The 18,851-nt window shown below is 27.9% G+C and overlaps 1 protein-coding gene across 1 annotated transcript; it reads left to right on the forward strand.

Annotated features, from left to right (window-relative positions):
- The first annotated feature begins 538 nt into the window (after positions 1-538).
- On the forward strand, positions 539-18,277 carry LOC142235900 (gustatory receptor for sugar taste 64a-like). The gene is made up of 9 exons (XM_075307151.1): positions 539-956; positions 4,162-4,353; positions 4,418-4,612; positions 12,710-12,885; positions 12,971-13,093; positions 13,271-13,425; positions 17,623-17,785; positions 17,862-17,951; positions 18,179-18,277. Exons 1-9 carry the CDS (start codon positions 539-541, stop codon positions 18,266-18,268), a joined length of 1,602 nt encoding a protein of 533 aa, XP_075163266.1. The 3' UTR covers positions 18,269-18,277.
- Positions 18,278-18,851: the final 574 nt, after the last annotated feature.

The following is an 18,851-nucleotide window of genomic DNA, read 5'->3' on the forward strand; positions in this document are numbered from 1 at the left end:
TCGGTGCATCGATGAGCCAATCAACATCAAAGATAGCTAGATCTATGTTACCTGTAATATAGCTAAATTGGCATCACTGGTTATCAGCGTTAGTGGTTGTGCGTATTAACTTAATGAATGGCGCCACATTCTCTCTCGCTCCCGTGCTTCTCTGAGTACACCAGTGAGTCTATAAATTCGTAACTGGTTTAAAATTGAGTATACGAATTCCCGTTTTCATTTACCTTCGAATATTCCATATAATTTCGACCAATAACATGCATGACAAATTGGTTAAAGACATGATATACGGTCACATTCAAGAGCATTTATCTCATAAAGAATTCATCAGCTGAAAACACGTAGAAAATTGTAGATACGCCCCCTCTTATACTGTGGGTTTGTATAAAAATTGCAATAATGTTGGGAATGTTTCTTTTTTATTTCGGATCAAGTGGTTTACTCGTAAGCTTTACCTGTGTGAAATTTTAAGAAAAAAACAAAACGAAACAAAAACTCTTCGGAATAAAACCTTACGGGAAGACAATGACTGGGTATTATGAATCAATCCCAGTGTATTGAGAGATTTTCCAAGAAATCCATAATGCCACTCAATAATTTCATGTGGACAATAAATGCAAAAGAATTTAAGTCTGGTGAACCAACATCAAACATCAAAGGCAATGAAAGTCCTGAAGAGAATTCTCTCGTTCCCAGGAAAAATCCTCGTCAGCCTATTGAAACCGATTACTGTAAGGAGCAGAGGAAATTCGATACAGTAAAGCGATATGATGATGATGATACGAAAAGGAAAATTTCCACTCGAACTCCTATTGAAAATATGCCATGGGATGAAAGTGTATTTGCCATCTATAAACCCAATCGCAATCATGCCATTGAACATGGGCATATAAACGAAGGAAACGATAATGAGAACAATACCACAGAGGACACATTTCAACGAGCAGTGAGTCCAAGTATGTAAACCATTTTGGAATTAGGCTTAAATTTCCGTTTTTTGTTTGGTCAGTGTGAAATAAGAGAATTTCTTCTACCAGGGGACAACAGGGATAATTTAAATAACATTAAAAAGGTTTTTTTTTTACAAAATTTGGTCAGTCTCAATCTTTGTTTATAGGCAATGATTTATAGTAAAACAAGTAAGGAAAGTCTAAAGTCGGGCGGGGCCGACTATATTATACCCTGCACCACTTTGTACATCTAAATTTTCACAGAAAAAAATATCACCAAAATATTTCCAATTAAAAAGTTAATTGAAGTTGAAAATTTTTTTAATTAATAAATAAATTGATACAATTAACTTTTTAATCATGATAGAAACATTAAGTTAATTAAGTCAATGATTGAAAATTTTAAAAATTTTAATTAAAAAATTAATTGATACAATTAACTTTTTAATCAAATTCGGAAGACTAATTCAGTTAAAAAGTGCTGATTTTTTTTTTTAATTAAAAATGTATTTCAAACAAACATTTGTTAATCCAAATAAAAACTCTAAGCCAATTCAGAAAGTAATTAAAAATAGTTACCTTTTTTAAAATAAATTAATTGAGTTTTGCAATCAACATCAATTAAATTTTTAATTGAATCAATTAAAAAATTAATTGAAATTTGCTAAAAAATCAATTAATTTTTTAATCAAGAATTTTTTCTATGCCCAATTAAAACTGTGATTGATACTATCATTTTCGTGATTGAAGACATTTCAATTAAAAAATTAATTGGATCAATTAATTTGGTGATTGAATCAGAAAAAAATTTTTTTGTGTGTTCGATACCATATCACATCCGTCAAATGTGTTGGGGGCTATATATAAAGGTCTGTCCCAAATACATACATTTAAATATCACTCGATCTGCAAGAATTTGATAGACTTCTACAAAATCTATAGACTCAAAATTTAAGTCGGCTAATGCACTAGGGTGGAACACAATGTTAGTAAAAAAAATATGGGAAACGTTTAAATCTGAAGCAATTTTAAGGAAATTTCGAAAAAGTTTATTTATGATTTATCGCTCGATATATATGTATTAGAAGTTTAGGAAAATTAGATACATTTTTACAACTTTTCGACTAAGCAGTGGCGATTTTACAAGGAAAATGTTGGTATTTTGACCATTTTTGTCGAAATCAGAAAAACATATATATGGGAGCTATATCTAAATCTGAACCGATTTCAACCAAATTTGGCACGCATAGCAACAATGCTAATTCTACTCCCTGTGCAAACTTTCAACTAAATCGGAGTTAAAAATTTGCCTCTGTGGTCATATGAGTGTAAATCGGGCGAAAGCTATATATGGGAGCTATATCTAAATCTGAACCGATTTCAACCAAATTTGGCACACATAGCTACAATGCTAATTCTACTCCCTGTGCAAAATTTCAACTAAATCGGAGCAAAAAATTGGCCTCTGTGGTCATTTGAGTGTAAATCGGGCGAAAGCTATATATGGGAGCTACATCTAAATCTGAACCGATTTGGCTGATATTTTGCAAGTTTTTCGAGACTCATAAAATATTCAGATGTACGGAATTTGAGGAAGATCGGTTGATATACACGCCAATTATGACCAGATCGGTGAAAAATATATATGGCAGCTATATCTAAATCTGAACCGATTTTTTCCAAAATCAATAGGGATCGTCTTTGAGCCGAAACAGGACCCTATACCAAATTTTAGGACAATCAGACTAAAACTGCGAGCTGTACTTTGCACACAAAACTACATCAACAGACAGACAGACAGACAGACAGACAGACAGACAAACAGACAAACAGACAGACAGACAGACGGACAGACAGACAGACGGACATCGCTAAATCGACTCAGAATTTAATTCTAAGCCGATCCGTATACTAAAAGGTTGGTCTATGATTACTCCTTCTTGGCGTTACATACAAATGCACAAACTTATTATACCCTGTACCACAGTAGTGGTGAAGGGTATAAATATGGGAAACATTTAAATCTGAAGCAATTTTATGGAAACTTCGCAAAAGTTTATTTATGATTTATCGCTCGATATATATGTATTGGAAGTTTAGGAACATTAGAGTCATTTTTACAACTTTTCGACTAAGCAGTGGCGATTTTACAAAGAAAATGTTGGTATTTTGGCCATTTTTTTTCGAAATCAGAAAAACATATATATGGGAGCTATATCTAAATCTGAACCGATTTTAACAAAATTTGGTACGCATAGCTACAATGCTAATTCTACTCCCTGTGCAAAATTTCAACTAAATCGGAGTTAAAAATTGGCCTCTGTGGTCATATGGGTGTAAATCGGGCGAAAGCTATATATGGGAGCTATATATAAATCTGAACCGATTTCAATAAAATTTAGCACGCATAGCTGCAATGCTAAATCTACTCCCTGTGCAAAATGTCAACCAAATTGGGCCAAAACTCTGGCTATTAGAACCATATTAGTCCATATCGGGCGAAAGATATATATGGGAGCTATATCTAAATCTGAACCGATTTCAATCAAATTTTGCACACTTAGTTGCACAACTAATTGTACTCCTAGTGCAAAATTTCAAACAAATTGGGCCAAAACTCTGGCTTCTAGGACCATATTAGTCCATATCAGGCGAAAGATATATATGGGAGCTATATCTAAATCTGAATCGATTTCAACCAAATTTGGCACGCATAGCTACAATGCTAAATCTACTCCCTGTGCAAAATTTCAACCAAATTTGGCTAAAACTCTGGCTTTTAGGACCATATTAGTCCATATCGGGCGAAAGATATATATGGGAGCTATATCTAAATCTAAATCTAAATCTAAATGCACTAACTTATAATACCCTGTTCCACAGTGTGGCACAGGGTATAATAAATTGTACAAATAAACTTGATTTTATTACGGATAATTATCCTCCGCCGAATAGACAAATTTATATAGGCTTAACCGTCCATCCGTCCATCCACCGGAGGCAAAAAATAAGTTGTACAACCAATCGCACTAATTAAGTTGGCCCATCGTTTCTCAAGATTTAATATAAAATCTATGATCGTCGTCATAACTGTTTTTGTACTTTTAATTTAGAATTTTGGGGAAAATCGGAACAAAGTTCCCACCTTTATTTTTTTATTACAAATCAATATCAATTCTTATTTTATTTTCTCAAAATGTTTCTATTTCAGTTCTATTTTTGGGACAATGCTGTTCAGCTCTACCAGTACAAGGAGTTTTGGAATCAAATCCCAAAAATATGAAATTCTCATTAGCTTCATGGCAGGTTCTGGTTACAGTGGCTTTTATGGGCACCAGTTCCGTACTAACTTTATCAACTTTAAAAAATCTTTTAAAAATTGGCATTAGTGCTAAAAATTTTGGTATAAAAAGTTTTTGAAAAAACAAATGATTTTAAGTAATTTTCAATTATTTTTTTTTTAATAGTTGGCTTGGCATTTTTTGGTTGTGTTCAATTTAGCTGTCTTCTTTTTGCCATTTTGGCTCCACGTTGGCCAAAATTAATGCGTCATTGGTACCGCATTGAAATGTTGTTCAGACGGAGGCCCTATGTCATACCCAAAAGGAATTTGGCCTATAGAATTAGATTGTCAGCTGGTGTTATAATATTTCTATCGGTTGGTAAGTATGGTTTTAGCCAGAGGAAAAAATATTTGGCAAAACTTTTTCAAATAAAAATTTAATTGAATGTAGAAAAATTCAATTAAAATTTCAATTGTTTCCACTAATCTTTTAATTTTTAAAAAAATATCAATCACAAAAAATTATTATTTTAATTGTATCAAAAAATTTCTGAATTGGATAGATCAAATTTTTAAATTGATATTGATGACAGATTTCAATTAAAAACAAGTATATACGGCCGTAAGTTCGGCCAGGCCGAATCTTATGTACCCTCCACCATGGATTGCGTAGAAACTTCTACTAAAGACTGTCATCCACAATCGAATTACATGGGTTGCCGTAACACTTGTCGATGGCAAGATATCTTAAAACCTCCTTACACCGTCTTCTAAATTGTATGTAAGTCCATACGTGGTTATATTAAATCAAACAAGTACATACGGCCGCAAGTTCGGCCAGGCCGAATCTTATGTACCCACCACCATGGATTGCGTAGAAACTTCTACGAAAGACTGTGATTTAGTCCATACATGGTATATATTAGACAAAAAAGTTATGTATAGTTAAGTCTACAAATAATTACGAATCGATATGGACTTATTGTACGTAGAGAGCCAGAATTGAAATATGGGGGTCGCTTATATGGGGGCTGTATACAATTATGAACTTGATATGGACCAATTTTTGTGTGATTGGGGATCGATTTATCTGAGGGCCATATATAACTATAGACCGATATGGACCTAGTTAGGCATGGTTGTTAACGACCATATACTAGCACAATGTACCAAATTTCAACACACTCGGATGAAATTTGCTCCTCTAAGAGGTTCCAAAACCAAATCTCGGGATAGGTTTATATGGGGCTATGTACTATTATGGACTGATATGGACCACTTTTGGCATGGTTGTTAAATATATACTACCACCACGTACCAAATTTCAAGCAGATCGGATGAATTTTGCATCTCCAAAAGGCACCGGAGGTCAAATCTGGGGATCGGTTTATATGGGAGCTATATATAATTATGGACTGATAGGAACCAATTCCTGCATGGTTGTTGGATACCATATACTAACATCACGTACCAAATTTCAACCGAATGGCAAGAATTTTGCACTTCCAAGGGGCTCTGGAGGTCAAATCTGGGGATCGGTTTATATGGGGCCTATATATAATTATGGGCCGATGTCGACCAATTTTTGCATGGGAGTTTGAGGCCATATATTAACACCACATACCAAATTTCAACTGAATCAGATGAATTTTGGTCTTCCAAGAGGTTCCGGAGGTCAAATCTGGTGATCGGTTTATATGGGGGCTATATATAATTATGAACCGATATGGACCAATTTTTGCATGTTTGTTATAGACCATATACTAACATCACGTACAAAATTTCAGCCGGATCGGATGAAATTTGCTTCTCTTAGGGGCCTCGCAAGCCAAATCGGGGGATCGGTTTATATGGGGGCTATATATAATTATGGACCGATGTGGACCAATTTTTGCATGGTTGTTAGAAACCATATACTAACACCATGTACCAAATTTCAGCCGGATCGGATGAAATTTGCTTCTCTTAGAGGCCTCGCAAGCCAAATTTTGGGGTCCGTTTATATGGGGGCTATACGTAAAAGTGGACCGATATGGCCCATTTGCAATACCATCCGACCTACATCAATAACAACTACTTGTGCCAAGTTTCAAGTCGATAGCTTGTTTCGTTCGGAAGTTAGCGTGATTTCAACAGACGGACGGACGGACGGACATGCTCAGATCGACTCAGAATTTCACCACGACCCAGAATATATATACTTTATGGGGTCTTAGAGCAATATTTCGATGTGTTACAAACGGAATGACAAAGTTAATATACCCCCCATCCTATGGTGGTGGGTATAAAAAGATGGTTCACATGCGTATATAATTCAGTTTGACAAAATTTTCTATAGACATAAAATTTTGACAAAATTTTCTATAGAAATAAAATTTTAACAAAATTTTCGATAGAAATAAAATTTTCTATCGAAATAAAATTTTCACAAAATTTTCTATAGAAAGAAAATTTTGACAAAATTTTCTACAGAAATGAAATTTTAACAAGCTTTTCTATAGAAATAAAATTTTAACAAAATTTTCTATAGAAATAAAATTTTGACAAAAATTTCTATAGAAATAAAATTTTGACAAAATTTTTTTTAGAAATAAAATTTTGACAAAATTTTTTATAGAAATAAATTTTGGTAGATTATTTTTGGCTCGAGTGGCTATCATGATTATGAACCGATATGGACCAATTTTTGTGTGATTGGAGATCGGCTATATATAACTATAGACCGATATGGATCAATTTTGTTATGGTTGTTAGCGGCCATATACTAACACCAAGTTCCAAATTTCAACCGGATCGGATGAAATTTGCTCCTCTAAGAGGCTCCGGAGGTCAAATCTGGGGATCGGTTTATATGGGGGCTATATTAGATTATATTAGATTGTCAGCTGGTGTTATAATATTTCTATCGGTTGGTAAGTATGGTTTTAGCCAGAGGAAAAAATATTTGGCAAAACTTTTTCAAATAAAAATTTAATTGAATTTAGAAAAATTCAATCAAAATTTTAATTGTTTCCACTAATCTTTTAATTTTTAAAAAAATATCAATCACAAAAAATTATTATTTTAATTGTATCAAAAAATTTCTGAATCGGATAGATTAATTTTTATACCCTCCATCATAGGATGGGGAGTATATTAACTTTGTCATTCCGTTTGTAACACATCGAAATATTGCTCTAAGACCCCATAAAGTATATATATTCTGGGTCGTGGTGAAATTCTGAGACGATCTGAGCATGTCCGTCCGTTCGTCCGTCCGTCCGTCCGTCTGTTGAAATCACGCTAACTTCCGAACGAAACAAGCTATCGACTTGAAACTGGGCACAAGTAGTTGTTATCGATGTAGGTCGGATGGTATTGAAAATGGGCCATATCGATCCTCTTTTACGTATAGCCCCCATATAAATGGACCCTCAGATTTGGCTTGTGGAGCCTCTAACAGAAGCATATTTAATCCGATCCGGCTGAAATTCGGTATATGGTGTTGGTATATGGTCTCTAACAACCATGCAAAAATTGGTCCACATCGGTCCATAATTATATATAGCCCCCATATAAACCGATCCCCAGATTTGGCTTGCGGAGCCTCAAAGAGAAGAAAATTTCATCCGATCCGGCTGAAATTTGGTACATGATGTTGGTATATGGTCTCTAACAACCATGCAAAAATTGGTCCATATCGGTCCATAATTATATATAGCCCCCATATAAACCGATCCCCAGATTTGGCTTGTGGAGCCTCTAAGAGAAGCATATTTCATCCGATCCGGCTGAAATTTGGTGCATGATGTTGGTATATGGTCTCTAACAATCACGCAAAAATTGGTCCACATCGGTTCATAATTATATATATCCCCCATATAAACCGATTCCCAGATTTGGCTTGCGGAGCCTCAAAGAGAAGCAAATTTCATCCGATCCGGCTGAAATTTGGTACATGATGTTGGTAGATGGTCTCTAACAACCGTGGCAGAATTGGTCCATATCGGTCCATAATTATATATAGCCCCCATATAAAACGTTCTCCAGATTTGACCTCTGGAGCCTCTTGGAGGAGCAAAATTCATCCGATCCGGTTCAAATTAGGAACATGGTCGCTAACAACCATACCAAAATTGGTCCAATCACACAAAAATTGGTCCATATCGTTTCATAATGATGGTTGCCACTAGAGCCAAAAATAATCTACCAAAATTGTATCTCTAGAGAAAATTTTGTTAAAATTTTATTCGGTTCATAATAAAATTTTCATCATTGTCAAAATGTTATTTCTATAGAAAATTTTGTCAAAATTTTATTTCTATAGAAGATTTTGTTCAAATTTTATTCGGTTCATAATCATGGTTGCCACTCGAGCCAAAAATAATCTACCAAGATTTTATTTCTATAGAAAATTTTGTCAAAAGTTTATTTCTATAGAAAATTTTGTAAAAATTTTATTTCTGTAGAAATTTTTGTCAAAATTTTCTTTGTATAGAAAATGTTGTCAAAATTTTTATTTCAATAGAAAATTTTGTGAAAATTTTATTTCTGTAGAAAATTTTGTCAAAATTTTATGTCTACTTTGTCAAACTGAATTATATACGTATTGGATTGATCTTTTTTGATTTAATATATACCACGTATGGACTTACATACAATTTAGAAGATGGTGTTAGGAGGTTTCACGATACCTTGCCATCGGCAAGCGTTACCGCAACTTAAGTAATTCGATTCTGGATGGCAGTGTTTAGAAGAAGTTTCTACGCAATCCATGATGGAGGGTACATAAGCTTCGGCCTGGCCGAACTTACGGTCGTATATACTTGTTTAAATTGACATTGATGATAGATTTCAATTTAAAACAAGTATATACCGCCGTAAGTTCGGCCAGGTCGAATCTTATGTACCCTCCACCATGGATTGCGTAGAAACTTCTACTAAAGACTGTCATCCACAATCGAATTACTTGGGTTGCCGTAACACTTGTCGATGGCAAGATATCTTAAAAAATCCTTAAAACAACACCGCCTTCTAAATTGTAAGTTAGTTCATACGGGGGATATATTAAACAAAAAAGGCCGATTAAATACATATATAATTCAGTTCGACAAAATTTTCTATAGAAATAAAATGTTGACATAATTTTCTATAGAAATAACATTTTGACAAAACTTTCTATAGAAATAAAATTTTGAAAAAAATTTTTACAGAAATAAAATTTTGACAAAATTTTCTACCGAAATAAAATTTTAACAAAATTTTCTACAGAAATTTTGACAAAACTTTCTATTGTATTAAAATTTTAACAAAAGTTTCTATAGAAATATAATGTTGGTATTTTAGATTATTTTTGGCGATATGGTGTATTTGGTGATTGGCTATTGGCTATTGGCTATATATAACTATAGACCGATATGGACCAATTTTTGCGTGGCTGTTAGCGGCCATATACTAGCACAATGTACCAAATTTCAACCGAATCGGATGAATTTTGCTCCTCCATGAGGTTCCGGAGGTCAAATCTGGGGACGGACAGGCTCAAATCGATTCAGAATTCCACCACGACCCAGAATATATAAACTTTATGGGGTCTTAGAGCAATATTTCGATGTGTTACAAACGGAATGACAATGTTACTATACATCCCATTCTATGGTGGAGGGTATAAAAAGTCGGATCGTAATTGAAGACAAAAATATTTTTTCCGTGTATGCTGTAGTAAGTAAAAATATATAAAAATTTGCAAAATTTTTGTATAGAAATAAAAGTGTGATAAAATTTTCTATAGAAATAAATTTTTTATAAAATTCTCCATAGAAATATAATTTTGACAAAATTTTCTATTGAAATAAAATGTTGACAAAATTTTCTATCGAAATAAAATTTTAACAACATTTTCTATAGAAATAACATTTTGACCAAATTTTATTTCCTAAGAGAAATAAATTTATCTTAGGAAATAAAATTTTCACAAAAATTTTCTATAGAAATAAAATTTTTGACAAAATATTCTATAGAAATAAAATTTTTGACAAAATTTTCTATAGAAATAACATTTTTGACAAAATTTTATATAGAAATAAAATGTTGACAAAAAATTTCTATAGAAATAAAATTTCGACAAAATTTTCTATAGAAATAAAATTTTGACAAAATTTTCTATAGAAATAAAATTTTAACAAAATTTTCTATCGAAATAAAATTTTAACAACATTTTCTTAAGAAACAACCTTTTGACAAAATATTCTACAGAAATAAAATTTTGATAAAATTTTCTGTAGAAATAAAATTTTTGACAAAATTTTCTATAGAAATACAATTTTGACAAAATTTTCTATAGAAATAAAATTTCGGCAAAATTTTCTATAGAAATAAAATTTGACAAAATTTTCTATAGAAATACAATTTTGACAAAATTTTCTATAGAAATAAAATTTCGGCCAAATTTTCTATAGAAATAAAATTTTGACAAAATTTTCTTAAGAAACAACCTTTTGACAAAATATTCTATAGAAATAAAATTTTGACAAAATTTTCTATAGAAATAAATATATGACAATATTCTGTGGAAATAAAAATATGACAAAATTTTCTATAGAAATAAATATATGACAATATATTCTGTGGAAATAAAAATATGACAAAATTTTCTATAGAAATAAAATTTTCACAAAATTTTCTGTAGAAATAAAATTTTTGACAAAATTTTCTATAGAAATAAAATTTTTGACAAAATTTTCTATAGAAATAAAATGTTGACAAAAATTTTTTATAGAAATAAAATTTTGACAAAATTTTCTATAGAAATAAAATTTTGACAAAATTTTCTGTCGAAATAAAATTTTGACAAAATTTTCTATAGAAATAAAATTTTGACAAAATTTTCTATAGAAATAAAATTTTGACAAAATTTTCTATCGAAATAAAATTTTAACAACATTTTCTTAAGAAACAACCTTTTGACAAAATATTCTGTAGAAATAAAATTTTGACAAAATTTTCTGTAGAAATAAAATGTTTGACAAAATTTTCCATAGAAATAGAATTTTGACAAAATTTTCTATAGAAATAAAATTTTGACAAAATTTTCTATAGAAATAAAATTTTGACAAAATTTTCTATAGAAATAAATATATGACAATATATTCTGTGGAAATAAAAATATGACAAAATTTTCTATAGAAATAAAATTTTGACAAAATTTTCTATTGAATGTCGGCTATCATGCAAAACCTTTTTTCGGAAGGTTCAAGTGTGGTTCATTGTTGGGTTTAATGAACTGCCTGAATTTATTCTGATAATTGGTTGATAGTTTTGCTGCAAGTAAGGGATGCTGATGAGGAATGTGGTAATTCCGAAACGTCCGTCCATCCAACCATCTTGCAGTCTATAGGGCTTTGCCCAAATAAATTTGACAAACATTCTTTTCCTCTGTTGGTTAAGCTACACTTGTAGTTTATTCAATGCATGGTTTTAAGATGAAATCAAAAAACAACAACATTGAAATAAAATTTTACAAAATTTTCTTTAGAAATAAAGTTTTGACAACATTTTCTATAGAAATAAAAATTTGACAAAATTTTCTATAGAAATAAAAATTTGACAACATTTTCTATAGAAATAAAATTTTGGCAAAATTTTCTATAGAAATAAACTTTTAACAACATTTTCTTTAGAAATAAAATTTCGACAAAATTTTCTATAGAAATAAAATTTTGACAAAATTTTCAATCGAAATAAAATGTTAACAACATTTTATATAGAAATAAATATATGACAAAAATATTCTATGGAAATAAGAATATGACAATATTTTCTATAGAAATAAAATTTTGACAAAATTTTCTATTGAAATAAAATTTGACAAAATTTTCTTTAGAAATAAAGTTTTGACAAAATTTTCTATACAAATAAATATATGACAAAATATTCTATGGAAAAAAAAAATATGACAACATTTTCTATAGAAATATAATTTTACAAAATTTTTGGTGTAACTAGATATAATTCCATATATGACAAGATCTAACATCAGATCTATCTACATATACGGCTATATATAATTATATCTAGTACATTAGATCTAGGCCAAAATTTACATCTGATCAGATCTAATTCTATAGCAATTTAATATAATCATATCTTACCAATTTTCGGATCTGCTCAAATGTAATTAGATCTCTCAAGTTTTACTCGGGTAGAAATAAAATGTTGGCAAAATTTTGTATAGAAATAAAAATATGACAAAATTTTCTATTAAAATAAAAATATGACAAAATTTTCCATAGAAATAAAGTTTTGACAAAATTTTCTATAAAAATAAAATTTTGCAAAATTTTTCATTAGAAATAAAATTTTGACAGAATTTTCTATTTCGTTTTGATTTTCCGTTGAACGTTTGCGTTTCATTTTGTTACCGTCCGTTCACGATTTTGGAACGTATTTTTTTCTATTTGTAATAGAGTGTACTAACATTTCTTGGTTTAATTTTCAGTTGAACATGGTCTCTACCTATGCTCTGTTATTATATCCTATAGAAGGAGTAAAGAAATTTGTGCTCCCGTCTATAATACGACGGTGGTGATATCTTTTAATGATTTTATTTTTCGTAATTATGATTACGTCTTTCAAATAATGCCTCGCAATATCTATGTAGGAATAGGAATATTGGTAAGTTTGCTATAAATATTTGCATTTATATATTTATCCATTCCGAGATAATTTCTCTCTTTCACATACAATTTTAATTCTGTAGATTGCTAATGGATTGTGTACATTCCTTTGGAATTATATGGATTTGTTCATAATGATGGTGAGCAAGGGGATCGCATATCGTTTTGAGCAAGTGACGACACGTATTAATAAATTAGCCAACAAGGTGAGCTCATTCTCTTAAATTACTTAACTCAAAGGACCCTTAAATTAAATACATTATAGCTAAAATTGTTTTTCGGAGGAAAATATTTTTTCTTTGGGTCTACTTGTTCTTACGTAATTTTTATTAATTATTTTAATGTTTTTGTGTTTATTCGATGTCATCTATTTGCAATGACAGGATGTTTCCCAATCGGTATTCATAGAAATTCGTGAGCATTATGTGAAACTCTGTGAACTTTTAGAAGTTGTTGATGAGAATCTGTCGGGTCTAATTTTGCTGTCATGCATTAACAATTTGTATTTTGTGTGCTATCAATTGTTGAATGTCTTCAAGTAAGTAAATTGTATTGGATAAAATATTGTCATAACAAACAAAAACATTATTTAACCTTAATTTTAGGACACAAAAGACTCATAAAACTAGAGAACTTTTTTTTATTTCAAAAAGGTTTTAAATCAAATATGAAATTTTGTCAAAATTTTATTTCTATAGGAAATTTTATCAAAATTTTATTTCTATAGGAAATTTTGTCAAAATTTTATTTCTATAGGAAATTTTGTCAAAATTTTATTTCTGTAGGAAATTTTGTCAAAATTTTATTTCTATAGGAAATTTTGTCAAAATTTTATTCCTACAAAAAATTTTGTCAAAATTTTATTTCTATAAAAAATTTTGTCAAAATGTTATTTTTATAGAAAATGTCAAAATTTTATTTCTACAGAAAATTCTGTTAAAATTTTATATCTTGAAAAAATTGTGTCAAAATTTTATTTCTATAGTAAATTTTGTCAAAATTTTATTTCTACAAAAAATTGTGTCAAAATTTTATTTCTATAGAAAATTTTGTCAAAATTTTATTTCTATAGAAAATTTTGTCAAAATTTTATTTCTACACAAAATGTTGTCAAAATTTTATTTGTACAAAAAATGTTGTCAAAATTTTATTTCTACAGAAAATTCTGTTAAAATTTTATTTCTACAAAAAATTGTGTCAAAATTTTATTTCTATAGAAAATTTTGTCAAAATTTTATTTTTATAGAAAATGTCAAAATTTTATTTCTACAGAAAATTCTGTTAAAATTTTATATCTTGAAAAAATTGTGTCAAAATTTTATTTCTATAGAAAATTTTGTCAAAATTTTATTTCTATAGAAAATTTTGTCAAAATTTTATTTCTACACAAAATGTTGTCAAAATTTTATTTGTACAAAAAATGTTGTCAAAATTTTATTTCTACAAAAAATTGTGTCAAAATTTTATTTCTGTAGAAAATTTTGTCAAAATTTTATTTATACAGAAAATTCTGTTAAAGCTTTATTTCTACAAAAAATGTTGTCAAAATTTTATTTCTACAAAAAATGTTGTCAAAATTTTATTTCTACAGAAAATTCTGTCAAAATTTTATTTCTACAAAAAATGTTGTCAAAATTTTATTTCTACAAAAAATGTTGTCAAAATTTTATTTCTACAGAAAATTCTGTTAAGATTTTATTTCTACAAAAAATTGTGTCAAAATTTTATTTCTATAGAAAATTTTGTCAAAATTTTATTTCTACAAAAAATTGTGTCAAAATTTTATTTCTATAGAAAATGTTGTCAAAATTTTATTTCTACACAAAATGTTGTCAAAATTTTATTTTTACAAAAAATGTTGTCAAAATTTTATTTCTACAGAAAATTCTGTTAAAATTTTATTTGTACAAAAAATTGTGTCAAAATTTTATTTTTACAAAAAATGTCAAAATTTTATTTGTACAAAAAAAGTTGTCAAAATATTATTTCTATAGGAAATTTTGTCAAAATTTTATTTCTACAAAAAATTTTGTCAAAATTTTATTTCTATTGAAAATTTTGTCAAAATTTTATTTCTACAAAAAATGGTGTCAAAATTTTATTTCTATAGAAAATTTTGTCAAAATTTTATTTCTACACAAAATGTTGTCAAAATTTTATTTGTACAAAAAATGTTGTCAAAATTTTATTTCTACAGAAAATTCTGTTAAAATTTTATTTGTACAAAAAATTGTGTCAAAATTTTATTTCTATAGAAAATTTTGTCAAAATTTTATTTCTACACAAAATTTTGTCAAAATTTTATTTGTACAAAAAATGTTGTCAAAATTTTATTTCTACAGAAAATTCTGTTAAAATTTTATTTGTACAAAAAATTGTGTCAAAATTTTATTTGTACAAAAAAAGTTGTCAAAATATTATTTGTACAAAAAAAGTTGTCAAAATATTATTTCTATAGGAAATTTTGTCAAAATTTTATTTCTACAAAAAATTTTGTCAAAATTTTATTTCTATTGAAAATTTTGTCAAAATTTTATTTCTACAAAAAATTGTGTCAAAATTTTATTTCTATAGAAAATTTTGTCAAAATTTTATTTCTACACAAAATGTTGTCAAAATTTTATTTGTACAAAAAATGTTGTCAAAATTTTATTTCTACAGAAAATTCTGTTAAAATTTTATTTGTACAAAAAATTGTGTCAACATTTTATTTTTACAAAAAATGTTGTCAAAATTGTATTTCTACAAAAAATTTTGTCAAAATTTTATTTCTATAGAAAATTTTGTCAAAATTTTATTTCTATAAAAAATTTTGTAATTTTTTTTTCTACAAAAAATGTTGTCAAAATTTTATTTTTACAAAAAATGTTGTCAAAATTTTTTTCTACACAAAATGTTGTCAAAATTTTATTTCTACAGAAAATTCTGTTAAAATTTTATTTCTACAAAAAATTGTGTCAAAATTTTATTTCTATAGAAAATTTTGTCAAAATTTTATTTGTACAAAAGATGTAGTCAAAATTTTATTTCGACAGAAAATTCTGTTAAAATTTTATTTCTACAAAAAATTGTTTCAAAATTTTATTTCTATAGAATATAGAAATATAGAAAATTTTGTCAAAATTTTATTTCTATAGAAAATTTTGTCAAAATTTTATTTCTATAGAAAATTTTGTCAAAATTTTATTTCTACAAAAAATTGTGTCAAAATTTTATTTCTATAGAAAATTTTGTCAAAATTTTATTTGTACAAAAAATGTTGTCAAAATTTTATTTCTATAGAAAATTTTGTCAAAATTTTATTTCTACAGAAAATTCTGTTAAAATTTTATTTCTACAAAAAATTGTGTCAAAATTTTATTTCTATAGAAAATTTTGTCAAAATTTTATTTCTATAAAAAATTTTGTCAAAATTTTATTTTTACAAAAAATGTTGTCAAAATTTTATTTCTATAGAAAATTTTGTCAAAATTTTATTTCTATAGAAAATTTTGTCAAAATTTTATTTCTACAGAAAATTCTGTTAAAATTTTATTTCTACAAAAAATTGTGTCAAAATTTTATTTCTATAGAAAATTTTATCAAAATTTTATTTCTATAGAAAATGTTGTCAAAATTTTATTTCTACAATAAATGTTGTCAAAATTTTATTTGTACAAAAAATGTTGTCAAAATTTACATTTCTACAGAAAATTCTGTTAAAATTTTATTTCTACAAAAAATGTTGTCAAAATTTTATTTGTACAGAAAATTCTGTTAAAATTTTATTTCTGCCAAAAATTGTGTCAAAATTTTATTTCTATAGAAAATTTTGTCAAAATTTTGTTTCTACAAAAAATTTAGTCAAAATTTTATTTCTACAAAAAATTGTGTCAAAATTTTATTTCTATAGAAAATTTATTGTTTGATTTATTTTTGTTTGATTTCAAAGATTTTAAATGAAGTATGAAATTTTAACCTACACTGAGAAATATATTTACGTGATATTAAGGATTACGCAACCTAAATGTTAGGATACGCAATTTACAAAATATTAAGGACAAATTTCTTTAAATTAAAGAAAGTTTAAATAAATTAAAGTTTATAAACTTTGCTACAAATACTTTTTGTATTAAACTTAGGACACAACATTTGGAAATTTGCGTCACTCCGTTAAAGTCGTATGTGCTTGGACAAACGCAAATTTTCCTTAAAGTAAAGAGACACATTTTTGATTTATAGAAAAAACTCCTAAATTGACTGAAATATTGAGTTTTTAGATTTAATCGCGGTTTCTTTAAAATAAATACCGAAATCCTTAAAGGAAGGTCTAAATCGATGGATCCAAGTAAACTTTTTCTTGAGTGTATAGTTAAAGGGTTTTTTTTACAATAAAAACTATTTTCTTTGACACACGATCACACTGAAAAAAATATGGGCTAGTGTGTAAAATTTGCAACCTATATTAGAATATGCAATTTGCATAACCTTAAGTTTAAAATTCTCTAATCTAAAAAAAAAACAAATAATTAAAAAAAAAACTTCTAATAAATTAGCTTTAAAGTCTTTTTCGTTCAATTTGAGATATTAATTTCGAAATGTGCGTCCTTCCATTAAAATCGTATGTCTTAGAACCTTTCTTGGATCTACATTAATATCAAACTCCTTAATTTAAAAACAAAATCTTTAGATATTATTCAATTATTTTCTTTATGGCATTAATTTTTAATTTAGCAATTTTTTAAATTTTTTGTAGCAAACTTCGTTGGCCTATCAATTACATATATTTCTGGTATTCTCTGTTGTATTTGATGGGACGCACAGTTTTTGTCTTTCTTACGGCTGCATCCATTAACGATGAATCCAAAGGTGGTTTAGCTGTGCTACGACGGGTCTCCAGTGAAACATGGTGTGTAGAGGTGAGTGAGGATTTTTGAAGATGGTACGTGGTACGTTGTATAGCCTACTCGCATTTCTACATTTTTATTTTATTAGGTTGAACGTCTAATATTCCATATGACAACACAAACAATTGCCTTATCTGGGAAGAAATTCTATTTCCTAACGAGGCGTTTATTATTTGGGGTAAGACTTGTACAGACAGCGAAAATTTGTAAACACCAATAGTGAAGAGGAAACCCCATTTTGTCAGTTTCATTTAAAGTGCATTTTTTTTTTTTTTAATTAACACAAATTCCATTTCATGAAAAAATAATAGTAACATTCTTACCTAGTTTTTGGAACACTTTTTTTTTATAAGAGATTTAAATTTAAATACAATTTTTATAGACTAATCTGTTTTGTTTTTACAGATGGCCGGAACTATAGTAACCTACGAATTGGTCTTATTACAGTTTGATGAACCAAATCGATCGAAAGGACTACCTGATCTATGTACTTGACTTCACTTTAAAATATTGGTTAATGCACATAATGTTCAAAATTTCTAATGAATTTTAATTGAATAAACTAATTATTTTATTATTATATAGAAAAACACACCAGTTAAGAAAATGATAAAGGTTTTTTAAATTTTTAACAAAAATATTAAATACCTAAAAAATATTTTCAATTAAAAGCTTAATTGAACATTTTGTTCGGAAAGAATAATCCAACTATAACTGTAATCGGAAAGTTCAAAAATTCGTAGAAAATTACAATAAGATTATATACGGTCGAAAACTCGATAAGGGCGAATTTTGCTTATTGCGATTAATTATTTTCGCGTGGTAATTAGAGGACCAAATTTCGTTCGAATTTTATCTCTATAGAAAATTTTGTCAAAATTTTATCTCTATAGAAAATTTGGTCAAAATTTTATCTCTATAGAAAATTTTGTCAAAATATTATTTCTATAGAAAATTTTATCAAAATTTTATTTCTATTATATACAGATTTTAACATAGAAAGTTTTGTCAAAATGATATCTCTATAGAAAGTTTTGTTAAAGTTTAGAAAAGTTTAGAAAATTTTGTCAAAATTTTA

This window comes from Haematobia irritans, chromosome 4 (assembly GCF_050003625.1).
Source record: "Haematobia irritans isolate KBUSLIRL chromosome 4, ASM5000362v1, whole genome shotgun sequence".
NCBI classification, from domain to species: Eukaryota; Metazoa; Arthropoda; class Insecta; order Diptera; family Muscidae; genus Haematobia; species Haematobia irritans.

Bases quoted from the DNA above. Each gene is read 5' to 3' on its own strand.
- LOC142235900 (XM_075307151.1), top strand. From the start codon at position 539: ATGAATCAATCCCAGTGTATTGAGAGATTTTCCAAGAAATCCATAATG. The intron at 4,354-4,417 runs GTATAAAAAGTT...TTTTTTTAATAG, and splicing joins CATTAGTGCTAAAAATTTTG to TTGGCTTGGCATTTTTTGGT. The intron at 13,426-17,622 runs GTAAGTAAATTG...AATTTTTTGTAG, and splicing joins CAATTGTTGAATGTCTTCAA to CAAACTTCGTTGGCCTATCA.